This window comes from Macaca nemestrina, chromosome 1 (genome assembly GCF_043159975.1).
Source record: "Macaca nemestrina isolate mMacNem1 chromosome 1, mMacNem.hap1, whole genome shotgun sequence".
Classification (NCBI taxonomy): domain Eukaryota; kingdom Metazoa; phylum Chordata; class Mammalia; order Primates; family Cercopithecidae; genus Macaca; species Macaca nemestrina.
The window spans coordinates 17,955,345-17,976,374 of record NC_092125.1 but is presented as its reverse complement, the minus strand read 5'-3'; the positions used below and the strand labels follow the sequence as shown (position 1 = coordinate 17,976,374).

General features: G+C 51.3%; 1 protein-coding gene and 1 long non-coding RNA gene across 5 annotated transcripts in view; one reads left to right on the top strand and one right to left on the bottom strand.

Moving 5' to 3' along the window:
- LOC105499169 (tripartite motif containing 67) overlaps positions 1-16,120 on the top strand; it is a 61,380-nt gene extending 45,260 nt beyond the window's left edge. For 2 of the 4 annotated variants that reach the window (XM_071074388.1, XM_011771651.3), the window contains exons 7-10: positions 1,889-2,027; positions 4,209-4,512; positions 8,379-8,541; positions 9,933-16,120. In XM_071074388.1, coding sequence (XP_070930489.1) covers positions 1,889-2,027; positions 4,209-4,512; positions 8,379-8,541; positions 9,933-9,998 — 672 coding nt within the window. In that variant the 3' untranslated portion in view covers positions 9,999-16,120. Of the gene's footprint in view, positions 1-1,888; positions 2,028-4,208; positions 4,513-8,378; positions 8,674-9,932 lie in introns of those variants that run through there. The other 2 variants (XM_011771650.3, XM_011771649.3) reach the window with 1 other exon arrangement.
- LOC105499167 (uncharacterized) lies at positions 2,021-19,721 on the bottom strand. The gene is made up of 5 exons (XR_011610502.1): positions 18,806-19,721; positions 17,157-18,069; positions 7,432-14,438; positions 6,842-6,937; positions 2,021-2,869 (listed from the first exon to the last, which is right to left on the bottom strand). It is a non-coding gene; the product is annotated as an uncharacterized lncRNA (long non-coding RNA).
- Between the last annotated feature and the right edge of the window lie 1,309 nt (positions 19,722-21,030).

The window sequence follows — 21,030 nt, the reverse complement described above, 5'->3', positions numbered from 1 at the left end:
TTCTCCTGGGAAGCTGCACCCATTTAACAAACCTTGCTGAAGGTCAACATTCCCTTAGTTTCTCTCAAGGAGATGTACGTATGTGTCGTTTTACTTTGTGTTTGAAAAATACAGGAATGTATGAATTAGGGAAATAGTTGCAGCACTTCCGTGGGAATTACTGAGTTCCATGTGAATATGGGCCAATTAGGGAGGCAAGATGAGGTAGCTCAAGCCAGGTCACTGAGTGCGGACCCCAGTCACTCCTGTTGTGCAAATGAGCCAAGAACTGAGAGAGCTCATCCACCAGAAAACAACAGGAGAGTCAGTATTTTTGAAATGGGAAGAAAGAAAAAGCTGTTTGGGAATATTAAAAGCAGCAGCCACAGAGCTCAAAAGTGGTCCCTCCTCTTTGAGACATGGCCACTAACAAAAGCTAGACCCAAGGGCTAGGGTTTATAAGGAAGAGGGTCTTATAGTGGAAAAAGTATGGATATTGCATGCAGACAGACCTGGATTTGAGCTATGGCTCCTATATGAATTAGCTGTGATCTTAGACCACATTATTTAATTAGCAGAAAATAATGACATGGGAGAGGCAAAAGGCTATGCATTTTGGGGGTTGAATAGGACAAAGGTAACTTTGAAGCGAATGAGGAACAAGGTCAATCTTTAGAAAAGTATCTTTGGAGGCCAGGCACGGTGGTTCACACCTGTAATCCCGGCACTTTGGGAGGCCAAGGCGGGTGGATCACTTGAGGTCAGGAGTTTGAGACCAGCCTGGTCAACCTGGTGAAACCCCATCTCTACTTAAAATACAAAAATTAGCCGGGCATGGTGGCAGATGCCTGTTGTCCCAGCTACTCTGGAGGCTGAGGCACAAGAATCACTTGAACTTGGAAGGCAGAGATTGTAGTAAGTCAAGATCGCACCACTGCACTGCAGCCCAGGTGACAGAGTGAGACTCTGTCTCAAAAAAAAAAAAAAAAAAAAGAAAGAAAGAAAAGTATCTTTGGGGTCTGATGCAGAAATGTCTCACCCTTTGGAAAGACCAGGAAAACAGCAGCTCCAGGAGGGCTAAGGAGTGGAAAATGCCAGCCTAAGGGGTGGGAGGAGACAAAGGAGTGGATGTGCCCTGTGGCTCAATAGTCTTGTAGACCAGGTTGACCTTGGCAGAGTCAGGATGTTCCCGGTCAGTATCCTGGCTGGCTGCAGACTTGAGAAGTCGCCTCGCCAGGACTCCATCACGCCTCACCACCTCACAGGCAGAGGGGCCAGGCAGCCGGTAGTAAGGAATTCATGCCCAAGTTAGTCAAGTTCTGTGAGCCAGCCATGACTGAACGCAATTTCCCTTTTTATTACCTTCTATTTGGGTAAGAATTTTTTTTTAAATTTTTTGGCTGGGCATGGTGGCTCACACCTGTAATCCCAGCACTCTGGGAGGCCAAGCAGGAGGATCACCTGAGGTCAGGAGTTCGAGACCAGTCTGGCCAACATATAGGGAAACCCCATCTCTACTAAAAAATATATATATAAAAATTAGCTGGGCATGGTGGTGCATGCTTGTAGTCCCAGCTACTTGGGAGGCTGAGGCAGGAGAATCACTTGAACTTGGGAGGCAGAGGTTGCGGTAAGCCGAGATCACGCCACTCCACTCCAGCCTGGCAACAGAGCAAGACTCTGTCCCTCAAAAAAATTAAAACAAAAGTTGTTTAGAAATGGGGTCCTGCAATGTTGCCCAGTCTGGACTCAAGCGATGCTCCCACCTCTGCCTCCTGAGTAGCTGGGACTACAGGCCACCACGCCTGGCAAAAGCACTTTTAACGTCAGTGTGTTTCCAGAAGCCATTTGCTGAGAGGAATTTTCCAAATGCTAGAGGAGCCTGGTGAGCAGCATTGCTCTCTTTCAGGAAGTGTACGTCGGTAAGGAGACTTTGTGTACCATCGACGGTCTTCACTTCAACAGCACCTACAACGCCCGAGTCAAAGCTTTCAACTCTTCTGGTGTCGGGCCTTACAGTAAAACTGTCGTCCTGCAGACGTCCGATGGTGAGCATCGGGATCTCTTAGTGGGAAGAACAGATTCATCATTTTGTCCAATGACAAGCAGACAGTCACTTGCAGCAGCTGTGATGACGGAGTGGGGGTGGGGGTGGTGCTAGGCACATCTGGGTTCTCCAAGGGCGCGCCCTTCTGGGACCATAGGTGGCCTCCCGAAGGACAAAGATTGACTCCTAGGGCCAACCCACATTTCATCCCGTGGACCAGGGCAAAGGATGAGCTGCTGAAGATGGTGGAGGGAGGAAGTGCAGGGCCGGAGGGGCCTGTGGAGGTGCATACGCCTCACCCTGCTCTGCACACACAGCTCCTTGCTGCACCCACGTGGCCTACAAGCCACGAAAGAAACATTCCTTTACCCCATTGTGCTGGACTAAATGTGAAGTAGCTGAGGGAGGCTAAACTTCTCCCACTTCTCAAGGGCCAAGGAGTGAGTAGGACAGTCCCAGACAAGAAAACACCACGATAGATACAGTGGGCCCACACCAGTCCCTACATTTGAGCCTTTCTCACAGCGGAAGAGGGCTCTTTAACCCCCAGCATTGGAGCTCACATGCAGTGGTTTATACACCTACCCAGCCTTCTAGGTCTTGGGCAACAACAGCATGTTGAAATTAATTCAGTGGAATTTTGATCATTTGAGTTCTTAGCAGGGAGCGATGAGAGAAATAGAAATCATATTCCAAAGAGAGTCCTGCCCCACCCGGCGTGGCCCAGCCCAGGCTGCAGAGGCAGTTTCCAGCTCCCCACTGCCTCCGAGAAGAGGGCAAATCCTGTATTCGTTTTCATCATTGAGTCTACACGTCCTCTGACTGCCACCGCTGGATGGTCTCCTAGAGGCAGGGAGGAGAAGAAGCAGGAGCAGATGCTGGTGTCAAAAGACCCAGCCAGGGACACTTTTCTGAAAATGGTGCCACCTGCAGAGTCCACTTTGTCCACCCCTAGAGGAGAGCTCGCTCGCTTCTGTCTCTAGACTCTCCTGCCTAGAGACGAGCGGTCCTTGCCCTGTGCACTGTGGTCATGACTTTAGAGTAAGGGCCTCACTTCCAACAAACTTGGGGGTTGGGGAGCAAAAGGGGGCAGTGGCTGATGGGCTGCAAAATGGAGAATTGAGCTTTGTGACTTTGGCCCATCACTTCACCTCTCTGTGTCTCAAATCTCCCACCCACGAGGTGGCTCATCAATATCTATTTCCTCCTGTACTTCTTTTTCTCTTTTTTTTTTTTTTGAGAAGAAGTCCCACTCTGTTGCCCAGGTCACAGTGCAATGGCACAATCTTGGCTCACTGCAACCTCTGCCACCCTGTTCAAGTGATTGCCCTGCCTCAGCCTCCTGAGTAGCTGGGACTACAGGTGCCCACCACCATGCCCAGCGAATTTTTTTTGTTTGTTTGTTTGAGATGGAGCCTCACTTTGTCGCCCAGGCTGGAGGGCAGTGGTGTGATCTCGGTTCACTGCAAGCTCCACCTCCCGGGTTCACACCATTCTCCTGCCTCAGCCTCCCGAGTAGCTGGGACTACAGGCGCCTACCACCACGCCCGACTGATTTTTTTGTATTTTTAGTAGAGGCGGGGTTTCACCATGTTAGCCATGATGGTCTCTATCTCCTGACCTCGTGATCTGCCCGCCTCGGCCTCCCAAAGTGCTGGGATTACAGGTGTGAGCCAACATGCCCGGCCATGAATTTTTGTATTTTTAGTAGGGATGGGGTTTTGCCATGTTGGCCAGGCTGGTCTCAAACTCCTGACCTGAAGTGCTCCACCCACCTCAGCCTCCCAAAGTGCTGGAATTACAGGTGTGGGCCACCGCACCCCGCCTATTTCCTCCTGTACTTACAACGTGTCTGAGCGTTTGGAAGGATTTTAGAAACCAAGACCGGGAAATGCATCTAGATTTGAGGCTTTGAGGCCTGAAAATCCTTGGCAAGGCTAGGCTCGTAGGTCTAGTAACTTGGATGAACACAGAGCAGGGCATGTGTGTGAGTGTGTGTGTGAGTGTGTGCGTGTGTGTGTGTGTGTGTGTGCACGTGTACGGTAATCATACAGGAAAGAACCTTCACTCCTGGGTGCCGACCTTCTAACAGGAGCAAGTGTGTTTGTATCTCTGAGCCAGTTAGAAACTACTGGCAAATTCCATCCCCTGACCCTGCTCCTCTCGCCTCCTTCCTTTTTAGTGGCCTGGTTCACATTTGACCCCAACTCTGGGCATCGGGACATCATTTTATCCAACGACAACCAGACAGCCACCTGCAGCAGCTATGATGACCGGGTGGTGCTGGGCACAGCTGCGTTCTCCAAGGGTGTGCACTACTGGGAGCTGCACGTGGACCGGTACGACAACCACCCAGACCCCGCCTTCGGGGTGGCCAGGGCCAGCGTGGTCAAGGACATGATGCTGGGCAAGGATGACAAGGCCTGGGCCATGTATGTGGACAACAACCGCAGCTGGTTCATGCACTGCAACTCCCATACCAACAGGTGCGATTGGGCCCCATCCTGCCTCCCGTGGACACAGGTTGTTTGGGAATGAGGGTCCTGAAGACCAGTGTCCCTTCTGCTGTCCCCAAAGCCAGCAGGAATTGGGAGGAGGTATTTTCAGCCACTTTGATCTCCATTTTCTAGGAAGCTTTGACTCTGCCCACATAGAACTGGCCTGCAGCCCAGATGAGGGTATGTTATGGTGATTTGCACAGCACCTGCACAGATGGGTCTCCAAAGTTACCCAGCAGGCCACACGGTGGTCCTCTGCTGGAATATGGAGCTCGTAGTTTTCTTTCTGGTCCAGCTTCACTTTCCTTTGCAACTGTCAACCCAAGCTTGAGTCACTGCAAGGCGTTAATGGGCACCACTGAGGTTGATGTCCTCACAGCTGTGACCAGGTCATTGCCACTAACTTGCCTGCAGTGATCCTGGCCACTGCCCTGGTCTTATGTGGGCTTGAGCCTCAGCAGGGCCGGGCCCTCGACAGGGCAGTAGCAGAGGGCATGGCTGGGGTGCTCACTACTAAAACGAGTCTGCCAAGGGTGCCTACAGCTGTGGCTTTGCCCTGAGACTGGCCCTGGGAGTAGGGTTGCCAGTGTGGACACAGGAGACTCAGGTCCTGGCCTGTGTCACTACTGGGGCCTCTGTTAGGAGGGCAGAAGGGGATGGGTCCTCCGGGACTGCCCCCGAGGCCTGGTCTTCTCCAGGGTGCCTTGGTCTCTCTACTCAGACACAGAGAAGGCAGTGCCCCCACCCCCCCGACACACCTGCACCATAGCCCCGTACTCTTTCTCCTCTCCCAGGGATTTTGTGCTCACAACTGGCCGGCATGTGGGGATGGATGTGGGGGTGAAGAATCCCCAAGGCCAGAAATGGAGAATTGTAAGTTGCGGACACCTGGCGCCGCCTCCTTGCTACGGAGCCTTGCTCCCGGTCTGCTAAGGGCCATCTCCACAGCAGGAAGGGGTGGGGAACTTCAAGAAGCTGACATGGACTTCGCTGGCCCCAGTCCCAGGCAAAATTGACCTGGAGGCTCTCAGTGCTCTGGGCCCACCCGCAGCTCCTATAACAGCCCCTAGGGCACCTTCCCGCAGAGCAAGGACCAGCTTCTTCTTTCTCAGGGAAGCCAGGTCTAATCTGGGCCAAGGACTTGCCCGAGGGCCCTCAGGACCCTGTCTGCCTGCCTCTTTGCTGGTAGGCAGGGCCCCTTCTCTCCTGAGTCCTGGGGAAGAGGCGGGCAGCTCTGCGCCTCTGCCCAGACCCTGCAAGCTGGCCATTCTCCCTCTTACCCACAGAGGGGCCAAGTCCAGGCCCATCAGCTCCGTCTCTGCTTGCTTAAGCCAAACTGGCACCCAGATACCCTGTTTGCTGGCAGGAGTAATAACAAGAAGCATTTGTCAAGCCCTTACTTGTGTTCAGTGCTGTAGGAAGCACTCAATGTATCTTGAGCTCATTTAATCCTTGCAAAAGTGCTATTATTGTTGCCATTTTACAGATTATAAAAGTGGGGCTTAGACTGGAATGGTGGCTCACACCTGTAATCCCAGCACTTAAGGAGGCCGAGGCAGAAGGATTGCTTGAGCCCAGGAGTTTGAGACCAGCCTGGGCAACTTAGTGAGACCCTGTCTCTATAAATAATAGTAATTTTAAAAATTAGCCAGGCATGGTGCTGTGTACCTGTAGTCCCAGCTACTTGGGAGGCCGAGGCAGGAGGATCACTTGAGTCCTGGAGTTCAAGACCAGCCTGGGCAACATAGTGAGACCCTCCTCTCTACAAAATAAATAAATAAATTAAAAGCCTGGGCTTAGGAAGGTCGGACAATGGTTCAGGCCATGCGGCCAGTTGACACACACAGGGTTGAGCCCAGGACCCCAGCCTCGGTTTGTGTGGTGCGGACTCCCCAGCCCTCCCGGCCATTGGCCACCACACTCCTCCCAAGGGCTGCCGAGCACTTCTTGGGCCTTTGCTGTCCTTGACGGCCCCTTGGTGCCACCTCAGTAAGAAAAACAGAAGGGAAGTGGGGCCATGAGAAGGTAGAGAGAATCTGCCCCTTTCTCCCACCCTGGGATGTGGATCAGGTAGGGTAAGCGCTATCTGGGAGGAAGTCGAGGCAGCCGGGAAGTTGGACCCCAGAGCTAACTGGGCCTGAGGCTTTGCTTAGGTCGGACTCATTTCTGCACCTCCCGTGGGTCACTACCGCCACCCGGTGGTCAGTATCCAAATAGCACCAACAGTGCGGTTTTAGTTCCCTTCTCCCACCTGCCGGGGCACCCTCGGGGAAGCCCTGCCCTCTCCGGAAACACTTGTCTGGGCCGGGCCGCTCACCAAGTCCTCCTTGGGACTTCCTGTCGTGAATCCTTCTCGCTGCTCACCTTCCCTCTGCCCAACCAGCAGCGTCCAGTAGATCAACTCATTCTCAATCTGGAAGGACAGACAAGGTTTTCTTAGCAGAGTGGCGTTGCTAAGATTAAGGCTAAAACCTCAGCCCTGAGCGGGCGCGGTGGCTCAAGCCTGTAGTCTCAGCTACTCAGGAGGCTGAGGCAGGAGGATCCCTTGAGCCCAGGAGTCCAAGACCAGCCTGGGCAACATAGTGAGGCCCTCGTCTCTATAAAATATTTTTAAAATTAGCTGGGCATGGTGTGTGCCTGTAGTCCCAGCTATTCGGGAGGCTTGTGGGAGGATCCGTTGAGCCCAGGAGTTTCAGGCAACAGTGAGCCATGATTGCACCACTGCACTTCAGCCTGGGCCACAGGGAGAGACATCCACTCAAAAACGAAGACCACCTCAGGGAAGGGAAGGGGAGTCTACAGGATTCGGCCCATGGGAGAAGACGTGGTCAGCCAAGCCCCTCTTGGGAGCATGTTCCTTACTTTTATTAACAGATTCGCTTCCACCAGGTGGATGTGAATTCTTACCACCTACGAAGTACGACATTGCCAACGCTGATCAAGAGCAGAATGGATGTTCTCAAGGTTCCGCTATTGGTCACCTGTGGGATGGTGACTCCAACAGAGAACTTGATTTTAACTTCAGCACCCTTCTCCCTGCCATACACTGCTTTTCGAGGGACCCTAGGATGTTTCTGGGAAGATAAGCCAATGTAGGGTAGGGGCCTTTCAAAATTTCCTGAAGGCCTGGATGTCCACATCTTCATCGACCTCAGCATCCTCACTTGCCTAAAACAGAAAAGGGCACCAAGTCAGTTACTTTCTTTGGCAGGAAAAGGTGCCTTTCTTACCCACTCTGCATGCTCCACAGTTTCAAATGGGACCTACTCATCAGAACCCGGTTTTTCTAGTACGCAGATCCCAGATGCTCTCAGGAAGAGGGGGCTGAACAGCCTGGTTCCTCTAGGGGAGTCTTCATCATGGCCTGTTAACAAGGCGTGTCCACTGTGAGAGAAGGCTCATATGCCAGGAGAGCACCCCACCACCACCTTGGGGGCCATGTTTAAGTGAGGGTGTTCCCAGCATCCTATAAATCATTTTCCTGCCCGGGCATGGTGGCTCATGCCTATAATCCCAGCACTTTGGGAGCCCAAAGTGGGAAGATCACTTGAGCCTAGGAGTTCGAGACCAGCCTGGGTAACATAGTGAGACCCCTGTCTCTACAAAAAACACAAACAAAATTAGCTGGGTCTCATGTCATGCACCTGTAGTCTGAGCTACTCGGGAGGCTGAGGTGGGAGGATCTCTTGAGCCTGGGAGGGTGAGGCTGTTGTGCGCCGAGGTGGCGTCACTGCACTCCAGCCTGGGTGACAGAGTGAGACCGTGTCTCCAAATAAATAAATAATTCTCCTGAGTTAATCTCCTACATCCCAGGCTGGGTATGGTGATGGTCTTCCTGGGGACTCTCTTCCCAGGACGGAAGGCGGCGTGTGCAAGGGGGCCACCGTGGGCGTGCTGCTGGACCTGAATAAGCACACCCTCACTTTCTTCATCAACGGGCAGCAGCAGGGCCCCACAGCCTTCAGCCACGTGGATGGGGTCTTCATGCCAGCCCTCAGCCTCAACCGCAATGTGCAGGTACACGCCTCCCCCAGGCCGGACCTGGTCTGGCTGCTCCCCACTGTTTGTCCACAAGTCTCTGCAGTGCCCATGGGCAGAGTGGGCCATAAAGAAGCTGACCACAGAGCCTTCCCAGACAGAGCTTATTGAGTGGACTGCCTTGGACATTTCCTAGAGGTGTTCCATTCTAACTAGTTCACTTGGGACACCCAAGGGCCCTAAGGTGGCAGCTTCTGGAGACGCAGACCTCATGGCTGAGCCCAGTCCCTGGGGAGTGCTGGTAGCTCAGGAGGCCTGAAACAGAGAGACAAGAATGAGAGCCCAGGAGGGTGAGAGGAAGGGAGAAACACAAAGGTGCCATCCATCGTCTTAGTAGAGTCCTCCTCCACTTGGGATGGGGAGTTGGAGTGTGGAGAGGCAGGGTCCTGTTCTGTGGCCCTGAATATTGAGGAGTCTACACCAATCACTGATTGATCGATTTGATCTTCTACTCATTTGCAAAAGGGATTTGTGGCAACCTAAAAGATAGGCTTGGCTGGGCATGGTGGCTCACGCCTGTAACCCCAGTACTTTGGGAGGCCGAGGCGGGCAGATTATGAGGTCAGGAGATCGAGACCATCCTGGCTAATATGGTGAAACCCTGTCTCTACCAAAAATACAAAAAAAAAAAAAAATAGCCGGGTGTGGTGGCAGATGCCTGTAGTCCCAGCTACTCAGGAGGCTGAGGCAGGAGAATGGCGTGACCTGGGAGGTGAAGCTTGCAGTGAGCCGAGATCGCGCCACTGCACTCCAGCCTGAGTGACAGAGCAAGACTCTGTCTCAAAAAAATAAAATAAAATAAAAGATAGCCTTGGCCAGGCATGGTGGTTCACGCCTGTAACCCCAGTACTTTGGGAGGCCATGGCAGGAGAATTGCTTGAGCCCAGAAGTTTGACACTAGCCTGGGGAACTAGCAAGACTCCATCTCTACCAATGAACAAATAAGCTTTTTTTAATCAAAAAAATAAAAGGTTGGCTATTATTCCTCACAGTTAATAGAATGGGATTAGTAGGAAAGGAAAGAAGGTCGTGGCTAGAAAGTAGACACAAATATGTAACCACGGGAGCCAGTGCATGAGAGCCGTGCTCCTGGGACAGCATCTACTTTGCCCGGCTCTGGCAGCTCTGGCAAAATGAGGAACCAGTCAGCTGGGTGATTCTTATTATGAGGAAAGAGGTGCAAACCAACATAGCCTTTAATTAGGGATATTGAGTGACATAATATTCACCAGTCTACAGCAGCCCTAAGCTGTTGCATGGATGGCCCTGGAGCCAGCAGGGGATCCTGCCGGTGTCTGCGGTGCCTTTGGAGCACTCAGGGCCCCTGTAGCAGCCTCTCCCACCCTCACTTCCCCTGTCTTCTTTTCCAGGTCACCCTGCACACAGGATTGGAAGTGCCGACTAACCTGGGGCGGCCAAAGCTGTCAGGCAATTAGCTCCGCTCCAGCTTGGCACTGCGCCTGTGACACTGACATTCACAGGCAAAATGCCCACCATTCTCACTAAGCTCAAATAACCCACAAAAGCAAGATATGCAAGTCATGGGTACAACCTGGCAGCGTGGAATGTCATAGAAACATTTTCTTGGGGGCATGGGGAATGGGTCCACGGGCCATGCTCACAGCTGCCACTGTCAGTGGCAAAGGCGGGTACGTGTGTCACCCTTATTCCACCCAGACGTTACGAACGCTCCCCAAGAAGGACCTTTCTCAAGGGAGTCAGCATTCGGGCTTCATGTCTGTGTTTCCTGCCAGCTGTTTTCAAAGCTTGTCTTTTTTTGGAGGGAGAAGAAGGTAGACTTTGAGACTGGCCTCCTGAGAGTGGCAGTCAGGAGCTGCGCTGTAATCCCACACCCCGGATGTTGGCCCTCTGCGGGGACCCTGCCTCCTCAGAGTCCCAAGACTGCAGATTCTCATCATGCTGAGAAAGTTATCTTCTAGCTTCTTGGTCCTAGAGTCTTTAGTAGTGCCTGCCACTTGCAGACCCAATGCAGGATTGATAGAAAGGGATATTAATCATTCTTGCTAGACTTTTGCCTCTCTCACTGAAGTGTTGAGAACCTTTTAAAATGGCTTCCTTTATTAGTCAGCCAATTGTGTTCTCTCTCTCTCTTTTCCTCCCTCCTTCATTTCTTCTCCCTCCCTCCTTCTCTCTCTTTTCTTCTCTCTCTCCTTCCCTCCCTCCTTCAATCTCTTTCTTCCTTTCCTCCTTCTCTCTTACTTTCCTCCATCCCTGCCTCTCTTTCTTCCATCTTTCCCTCTCTTTCCCTCCCTCCTTCTCTCTTTCTGTCTCTCACATACACACACACATCCCCCCCCACACACACACACACAACAGTCTCCTAAAATTAATTCACTCAGTTCTTAGTTCTTAAATCCACGTGAAAACACAAGAATTTTAACAACTATGTCAGACGTCTTCACCTGGTGGTGGCTCCTTTCTGAAACTGGCAACCCAAGAAGTTAACTGAAAACACATCCAGATTGCTCTTCTGAGCAGAACCACTCTCAGACTCATGAGCATTTAAGATGGCAGACCCTGGGAAAGCCTCTTCTAGTCAGTCCACCCTATTGTCGTTATGAAAGCATCATGACACAAGTGGCCCCTGTGGCAGGCAGGGACGGCTCTGCCCTGATGCAGTGGGCGGGATCTCTGGGGAAGGCAGAAAATAGAAGAGCAATATCAGGTACCTTGTCTCCCAGCTTCCCACTGTGAGACTGGGTGTGCCGAGTCTGACCTGCCAGGGCGGGACTCCGGAAACACCAGGCTTCTCCCTTGAGATCCACATTGAGTCGTCCACACCTCTCAGAGACAGCTCACGACAGGGGTTCTGAGCCCGCCGGGCTCTTGTTCCCAGGGAACCCTTCCTCTCCTCCCTCCTCTCATCTTCCCAGTCACCTGCCACCTCCAGCTCTACCTGGTAGTAATATTTCTCTCTCCTTTTAAAAAGAATATATTTTGTCAAGCATTTTATTTCTGAGGCTGAGAAGTGACTTGTCAATTTGCTGGACTGGATTTTTATAAAAACTCGCCCCGCACACCGGCACCGACTGTGCATCCTTGGTTCTGCCTTCCTGTTCAGATACCACACCTGCTTTCTGAGTAACCGCCTGCCAGAGCCATGCAGGTCCCCCGCCTCCACTCAGCAGGCCCGACAATCCTACCTCAAAGCTCATGCTCTTGGTCTGCAAGGCCGCCTGGTCCGCTGTCTCTGCGATGTGGCCGGCAAGGCCAGCTGCCCCGTCTGCAGGAGCTGCTTGGTGCTGTGTTGCAGCCTCTGCTGCAGAGCCTGGGAGCCATCTGCTTCGTGGAAGTCTAGGTCTTGCCTCTTCCTTGTCATCTCACCAAGCGGTTTCTGGCTCTCCTCCTCCCATCCCAGAGCCCCGTCCAGAGCCCTTGGAGGTAACATAAAAGACCTAGGACCCTGTGTGCTTGCCCACACCGCTGCCTCTGTCTCCCATATCCCTGCAGCTTCATCCTTGGCCATAGCTCTGGGTGGCCATGGCTTGGAGCATGGAGAAGATCCCTAAAGATTGAGGATGAAGAGCAGTCACCACTTTCCTAGGCCTGAGGAAGCTATCAGCTTTGGGAAGTGTCTAGCTGTCTTCTGAAAAAAACAGACCTACACCCTGCCCCCAGAATGACAGTGGGCTACGCAGGGCTGCCTGGTGACAGCGGCTTCTCACAGGGGAGTCCCGGGGAAGGCTGTGGAGCCTCTACCGTCACCACAGCCCGGGTCACCAGGGGACCCCAGCTCTGCAGAGGAATCGCCCATCACTGGAGCACAAGCTGCCTGGAGCTACCCTGAACCTAACTCCTTTGAAGGAGCAGCATCCAGGTCAGGAGAGAAGTGGAAAGTGCAGGAGGGAAATGCCCACAGATCTGGTGGCCTCTTTCAGAAAAAAATTCCCTGAAGTCCAGAGAGGTGCAGCAAGGACTCCCTCCTCCCGACTGCTGCCCTGAGCTTGGGGGCTGAGAACCTCCCTTTTCTGACTCCTCCAGGAGCCCAGAAGCAATACGGCCGATGCCTGGGACGGCATCCAGCTCTCCTTCACAGACGCCTCTCCCGTCTTCAGCACAAAACACCTTCAATGTTCTGACTTCAAAGAGAAGGGCAGGTCCGTGCCACACACTTGTGTTTTTGAGGGATCAGGAAAGTGAAGAAGGAACTTATCAACTCCTCATGGCCAGGAAGGTCCCGGGTTTCAGAGTAGAAATGACAAGTCATGGAATTCTCATCCACCATCGAATTCCGTAACATGTTACATCATGGTGGCATATTTGTACATAGAAATGATATCAAGATGAGGCTTTAGTTGGGCTGGCTGGGGAGTAACTTGGTGTAAATCTATCAAGCAGTTTCAGTGAAAAAGGAATTCAAAGTAGTTTTAAAATGTCGAGTTCCATTGCATTGTAAATAGTGCCTCTGTAATGTGTTCTGCAGTTGTTCTTTGCTAGTGAGCAAGTGTGGTCAAAGTGTATGCCTTTTCCTTTTAAAATTAATCTCTTCCGAAAATATCCACTAGCACCTCACTGCATACATAGCATCCCAGCTCCTAATTCAAAGCAGGGGAAGGTATTTCCCCAAAGCCTGCTTTTCCCCTCTCTGTTCTCCTTGGGAAAACAATGATTCCAATGAAAGAGGACACCAGTAATACTGACCCACAAGGTAACTGACCTAAGCACTATAAAACTGTATATAGTTCCAGGCTGCATCTTCAGCCTGATATGTACTTTGTAGTTGCAACAGTGCCCTAGGTGCCCTATGGCCCACCAAGTTTGAGGAGGGTAGTGCTTTCCGGATTGAGCCTGGGCAGGCACTGTGTAGCTCACCAAGAGAGCTGGGGGCAGGCCCACCCTCCTCTTTGTGCCCTTTCTCTCCCTCTTGGTGCCCCTGCCCTCTGCCCCACCACAGCACTCTCAGGAAAGGATCAGAATGCAGGATCTTTGTGTATTTCTTCCAGGGATATTTGCATTTAAGCCTTAATTCTCACTGCAAGCGAAAGGCTTGGTCCCCCTGGGAAGGCACATTTCAGCACCAGTGGGCAGGTGGTTCAGTGTCAAGGAGGCTGTTACTGGTCCCATGGCCACCTGCTGGCTGTGTGGTAGTGAGGGAGGGTCAGTCCTTAGGGGGACTCAACATGTGAATGCTGAAGAACACTGTTGCACAGCCTGTGGGGTGGTGCCAGGGTTTCTCAACCTCTACTGACATTTTGCGGTCAGTTCTGTACACTGTAGGATGTTTAGCAACATCCTTGGTCTGTACCCATCATCTGCCAGTAGCAACCCCCAAGTTAGGTGTGACAACCAAAAGTATCTGTAGACATTGCTAGATATCTCTGGGGGCCTCCACAAGTTGAGAACCACCAGGTTATGCTAGTGGTTTGTCATGCGTGGATCTGCAGAGGGACTGTGGCTTTCCGGCTGCATTGTTCCAGAGAAAGCCTGTATGTGACAAAGCTTCCAGCCTTTATCTTGATACCCAAGCCCAGGATTTTCCAAGGGTCTTCAGGGGGCAGGTAGGGGGAAATGGGGTGAGCCACCTCCAGCAGATGCCAACCTGTTGGGTCTTGAATTTTTACTCGCTGAAGATGCCCCAGCCTGCTCCCCCTTTCCTAGAAAGCAAAACTTGTTACCTTTGTTTTCCTTGGCCACGTTTTACTGGAAGCAACAGGAACTTCTTAATGGGTTTGTGGCCCTCAATTCGTTTTTTTAAAAAATCTAACAGATGTTATTGGCAAATATTCAAGATGCTGATGCTGGAAAATTTCAGGACTTTTCTTTTGCAAGTGAGCCGGTAGCTGTGTTTGTTGACCGCATTCTTGGCAGTTCCTCCCGGAAGATCAAAGGATCCTGCAGCTTTAACTGTATCTGGGCTGTAAAAATACGAGGGCAGGTTTCGGGTAGGATGTATTGATCAGACACCAAGTTCAGCCCTGTTACTTCCCTCTTTTAACCTGGCGTTAATAGTGATTCATGGTATGGGTGGGGGCCAGTCTCTTATCCTTTCTGTGCCTCAGTATCCCCGCCTGAAATGGGCCTAGTCATACTAACCTACCTCCTCTGATGTATTGTGAGGATTATAGAATAACATTTTTAAAGAAAAAAAGTGCAGTCTTTCACCTCTGGCATCTCAGCTAATGAGTCCCATTCAGTGAATCACACCTGTCAGGGGGGTGGATTCCAGTGTTCTCTGACCAGTGTCTTCCATCCAAGCCTCCTCGTGACCAGGGCAAGGAGCTGCCTGGCCTCCAGCGCGAAAAATAGACCTTTAAGACAGATTTCCTATGACCACAGAAAGTAACACCCCATATGTTTCCGTTCCCGGCAAGGCCTGTTTGAACAGCGCTCTGTGCGTGCTGTGAACAGGCTGCCTGTCAGCAGTCTCACTGCTAGGCCTCAAGGCCTCTGCGTGCAGAAACCCCTCTAAACCAAGGAAGGACACTAACCCAGGCCTCTGCCTTCTTTGTTACCTAAGTTCTGGCATCTAAGGGGTCTCTTAACTCATAGCTTGTCTCCTTTGTTTCGAGGGGTCTCTGCAGTGTGAGTGGGTTTGAAATCCAGCATGGATAGTGGAAAGAGATGCAACTGAGCCGAAGTTTTGAAGGCTGGTTGGGCTAGTGGGTCATCATGTCACTTTCAGATGACTGATGACCACTGAGCCTTCACCAGCACGAGCTATGCAGGTAGGGGGAGGCCCTGGTTTTTTCAATGATTGATGTGGACATGAGTCAGGAGCTGGGAGTTGAGACCTCCAAGGAAGTCTCATCCGGAGCCATCGCTCTTCTCTCAAAGAGCACAGTCCTGGGGAAGGCCTAGGGACTTGTGGGCCAGTGATGCAGGCACTGCAGACCAGCCAGGCCCTCGGGTAAGGCTCTGAGGAGAGGCCAAACCCAGGCTTCAGGTTCGGGAAAGTGACCGCTTGCAACTGCGGTAGCAGGAACGTGTCAGGTGCTTACTGGGTGAGACCCAGCCCGGGAAGCCTCTCCAACTCCTCCTAGCCCTGGAAACCGGACATCCAGAGCCCCAGGCTTTCTTGGCACCCAGAGGAAGCAGGGAGAGGGCAAAGCAGCAAACGTTCAATGCATGATGTAGGATTGCTGCCTTGACACTAAGCTGTTGTATTAAGCATGAGAGGTGTTTGTTTAACGTTGGCAAAGGGATTTAACAAGAAACAAAAAACTTCGTGTCCTTGTTTTGACTGTCGACAGAACTCCCATTTTCTTGCCTTTCTTTATCCCCATTTCTCCTCCTCTCTCCCCCTCCCCCATCGCACCCACTTTCGGTCACTTGTTGTTGGTATTTGGTGGCAGCTCTTGGTCCTGTTGCTGTGGATGTTCCACTGAAAACACGGGGGGTAGGGGGGAGTGGTAAGGAAAGCAACTTTTTTCTAATTTTTGTATTGGTATCCACAAGCGTTTGTATTTTTTGAATTGCAAACACTGTGTTTTCTGGTCTTTGGGGGTTGGTTGAACTTTCTGTATTACCTTTTGGAAAACCTGAGTTTTACCACAGTCTTAAGCAGATTTGAAATAAATTCTTTTGACACTGCCAACAACAGAGGGACAAGGTGTGGTCTGTAATTCCTGCTCCGAAGTCAGGTCTGCCTTTTTCCAGACTGGCCCTGACTGCCCACCAGACAGGGCAGAGGCTACAGGAGGAGAGGCCACACAGTCTCTTCCCGCAGTGGGGCTGGGGGTTACTAAGTAGCAGGGTCAACGTGGTTCTGCTTCGCGTGCCCAGGAAATCTCAGGGTGATTACATATGACTCTAAACTAGGCTGGGTGCTGTGGCTCAAGCCTGGAATCCCAGAACTTTGGGAAGCCAAGGCGGGCAATCACTTGAGGCCAGGAGTTTGAGACCAGCCTGGGCAACATGGTGAAACCCCATCTCTACCAAAAATACAAAAATTAGCCGGGCGTGGTGGTGCACCTGTAGTCCCAGCTACTCAGGAGACTGAGGTGGGAGGATCGCTGGAGCCCAGGAAGTCAAGACTGCAGTGAGCCATGATTGTGCCACTGCACTCCAGCCTGGGTGACAGAGCAAGACCCTGTGTTAAAAATAAAACATAGCCACGCAGGGTGGCTCACGCCTGTCATCTCAGCACTTTGGGAGGCTGAGGTGGGTGGATCACCTGAGGTCAGGAGTTTGAGACCAGCCTGACCAACGTGGTGAAACCCTATCTCCACTAAAACGATACAAAAATTAGCTGGGTATGGTGGCACACGCCTTGTAATCCCAGCTACTCGGGAGGCTGAGGCAGGAGAATTGCTTGAATCTGGGAGGCGGAGGTTGCAGTGAGTCAAAATCGTGCCATTGCACTCCAGCCTCAGCAACAAGAGTGAAACTCCCTCTCCAAAAATATAAAAAATAAAAAATAAAATAAAATAAAAAAATAAAAATAAACCAGAAGGCCCCACCACAAACAGTGGGAAGGTCATAAAATTCATTTTTTCAAGAGGGAACAGGGCTGGAGATACATAACAGTTACCATGCGGTTAAGGTCAATTCATGAGTGCAAAGTAGATCACGGGTTTCGCGCAGAGATCTGCGGAAAACATCCCAGCGAACCGGTGAGCATCAGGGAGACTCACCTGCCCCTTCAGCTACACACGCCGAGGCCAGACATGCCTGACCTGAACTCTGTCCTTTGCTGCTTTCTCACCTCATGATCCTCAAGAGCAGCCGTCTCACATGGCCCCTGACAGCCCCTAAGACCAGTTACCTGTGGGAAAACCGAATGGGCTCAGCTGAGTAGGAGGCAGATGCAGAGATTAGAGAGCCAATGTTTCTCAGGGCAAGCTCTTGGGATCAACCCTCATGGAGGCCCAGGGAAGGAAGCAGGATTGGATGGAGGGAGATATGGAGCTACACGAAACCCACAAAGGCCTCAGCTAACTCCACTCTGGAGTTGTCCTGACTTGGGATGAGAGGACTGGACTTTAACACCCTCCCATGGATCATTCATCGATTGTGGGTTCCCCTGGCAAGAGGATGAGGCAGTCCCTGCAGAGGGCGGGCAGCTGAGGCCTGTTTTCCCTAACCACTCTCAGCAGCTGAGGGAATAAGTCCTTCACCCATGAAAGGGAATCTAGTGGGACATTACAGTGCCCACCACAACCCAACACAGTGCCAGGTCTGTGTTTCAGACAGTGTGGGGAGAAGCCCTTCCAGAATTCCACTGACCCATGCTTATAGAGGGAGCTGAGCGTGGTGGCTCACACATGGGCACGGTGACTCACACTTGTAATCTCGGCATTTTGGGAGGCCAAGGTGGGAGGACTGCTGGAGGCCAGGAGTTTGAGATTGGCCTGGGTAATACAGCAAGGCCCTGTCTCAACTAAAAAATTAAAAAATTAGCCAGGCATGGTGGTGGTTCATGCCTGTAGTCCCAGCTACTCAGGAGGTTGAGGTGGGAGGATTGCTTGAGCCCAGGATGTCGAGGCTGCCGTGAACTGCCATCACACCACTGTATTCCAGCCTGGGTGACACAGCAAGACTCTATCTCTGAAAAAAAAAAAAAGGAAAGTCAGTGGAACCAACTACATTCCCTGTCACTGTCACTGGCCTCAGAGCTGCAACTGCACTATCTGCCTCCTGTCCAAGAGATTCCAGATTCACCCTTGGTGAGTGTCTCTGCTGACCTTGGTAGCTTATCTGCTGGTGTGATCCAGACACTCATCCCTGGGGAGGTCTAAGCCTTAGGTCATGGGGCCCCTCTCACTTCAGGATTGCTGCGCTTGTCTAGTTACTATCAAAATCGGATAAGGTCAGTGTCCAGAGATGCCTGACTGGATGACAAGGATGCAGACAGGCTCCTCCTGGCCTCTCTGTGCGACAGCAGCCTTGCTTCCTCTGGAGAGTGCTGGTCAGTCAGCCCTGCAAGGTGCTGGCTCTTCTTGCCCAGACAACAACCACAGCTAATGATTCAGTGGAATGCCATGTGCCCTGCTCCCCTCTTTGGGAAAGAGCGTCTCTAAGTCCACAGAACCAAGAATTGTGGGAACAGGAATCCCAAGTTCCCCAAGTGGGTCCTTGGGAGTCAGTCATTTCATGGGGACACAGCACCTTCTAAGTGTAATGGCTGTGCTTAGGGTGATTTAAGGCATAAATTGCATTCTGGCAGATGCCACCTCCTCCTCACAGGTGCCTCTGAGATGGCACCTCAGTTGCACCTGCACCCGGCCTCCCCCGTCATTCCACCAGACCAGCAGTTTAGGATCATGGGCCCTGGAACACGCACCTGTCTTGCACCTCCTCAGCTGCCAAATAGGTCTCTTGGTTGGAAGCAGTGTTGTCCTGTGGAACCTGCTGCCAGGTGACAAGCAAACACTGTGTATGCCCTTAGGCTACTGGAGCTAGTCGGGCCCTGTGGGCAGGAAAAGAAAACCTTTGACAGGAATAGGTATTTCTATTCATCTCAGGATGCCTGAGTCCTCCTGAGGACTGGAGCCTGAGCTTGAAGGATAGATAGGTTTGGAACATAGAATGTTCACACCTGATGCCAAGTGACCCTGTGGCCGGAAGTTCCATCATGGGCCTGGTCCTGTCAGACCTGCTCTTGTACAAAGTTGGGTGGACCCTGAGGTCATCCATCGGAGAGAAGGGGAGCAGTCATCCTAGCTGAGAAAATCCAGCAAATGATAACAGCACAATTGCAATGTTGGGAGCAGCCAGGCCACCAGCTGGTGGGCGAAGTGGGTGGGCAGTGCTGGGAGGGTGTAAGAGGTGGTGATATGGAGTGGAACTTTGCTTTTTTTCCCCTTAGGCTGATAACAGTCTAATGCTTCCTTTCACCATCGGTCCAAACGAGGCAATAAATGATTAAGGTAAGAGTTTCCACGGTTACTGTAATGATGCTTTTCTACTTTGTCAGCAGAGGAATCGGGCTCTGTAGCCAAGTCCTGGCAAATTCAGCTCATCCTAAGACTGAGGTTCTGGAGGCATCCCCGTCCAGCCCCTTCACCTCACGCAATCCTGGCCAGCCACCGTGCTAATGTAATGTGCCCCACAGAGCACGCTGAACTGAGCCATGCAGATGCATGTATGGCTGGGAAGCAACCCCACCCAGGGGAAAATGATAGCATAAAGGAGGCAGAGAGTGCATGTTTGCCCTGGACGCTGAGACCCTGATCCCTTCCCTGGCTGGCTACTGCAAAATCCTGTCTTCCTTTGGATGCCCTTTTCATTGTCACTTTTCTCTGCTGCTAACGTTGCTAGGGGAAGCCTTACCAAATGGAAATAAGAGCATGGCCTGAAACTTGATCTTCAGTCCTTAAAATACAGGTATGGTTTATGCTGTTAGCCCCTAAACCTCTAAGTGTTTCCAGAGCACCCAGTGGTCAAAAACCTGTTCCTTAAATATTTACAGGTAAATTAAAAAGTAGCCAGACATGGTGGCTTGTGCCTGTAGTCCTAGCTACTCGGGAGGCTGAGGCAGGAGGATCGCTTGAGCCCAGGAATTCAAGTCCAGCCTGGGCAACATATTAAGACCATCTTGTCTCAAAAAAAAAAAAAAAAAAAAAATGTTTTAAGTAAAAATAAAAACAAGCTTAGTAATTTACACCTGGAATTTGTATGCTATTCCAAAATGGACTACTCTAGGACTGTGGTCCACAGTCAGGCCAAGTGCTCAGTTGTCTGAGCCACGATGGCTCATGAGAATTAGGTCTCCCTTCGTCTCCAACGCTGAAGATGAGGAGTTAAACTAATCTGGGAGCCATTCTCATGGGTCATTGCCAGCTCCTGAGATTTTTCCTAGTGTTTTCTGTCATGTTTGAGATCTTCTACACCTTTTAAAAATTACTTACAGCCAAAATATATATCCTAATGAATAATGCCTTTCAAAATAAACCTGGAAAACAAACCACTCATTCAAGTTTTGCTGGCATTGTTCCAAACATTTTGCAAGTTCCTCATTTGTCAGTGTCTTCAGAGACAACATAAAGTCACATAACAAAGTGAGCCATTTATACCTGATTTTTGGACCAAAACATTATCATTCACTAGGCTAGGATCAGAATTTTTTGGCAATTAAAGAAAAAAAAAAAAAAAGGCCAGCCAGGCACAGTGGCTCACACCTATAATCCCAGCACTTTGGGAGGCCGAGGCAGGAGGACAGCTTGAGCCCAGGAGTTTAAGACCAGCCTAAGCAATATGGCAAGATGCAGTCCCTACAAAACCTCTTTTTTTTTTTTTTTTTTTTTTTTTTGAGACGGAGTCTCGCTGTTGCTCAGGCTGGAGTGCAGTGGCGTGATCTCGGCTCACTGCAAGCTCCGCCTCCCAGGTTCACGCCATTCTCCTGCCTCAGCCTCCCGAGTAGCTGGGACTATAGGCACCCGCCACCATGCCCGGCTAATTTTTTTGTATTTTTTAGTAGAGACGGGGTTTCACCATGTTAGCCAGGATGGTCTCGATCTCCTGACCTCATGATCTGCCAGCCTCGGCCTCCCAAAGTGCTGGGATTAC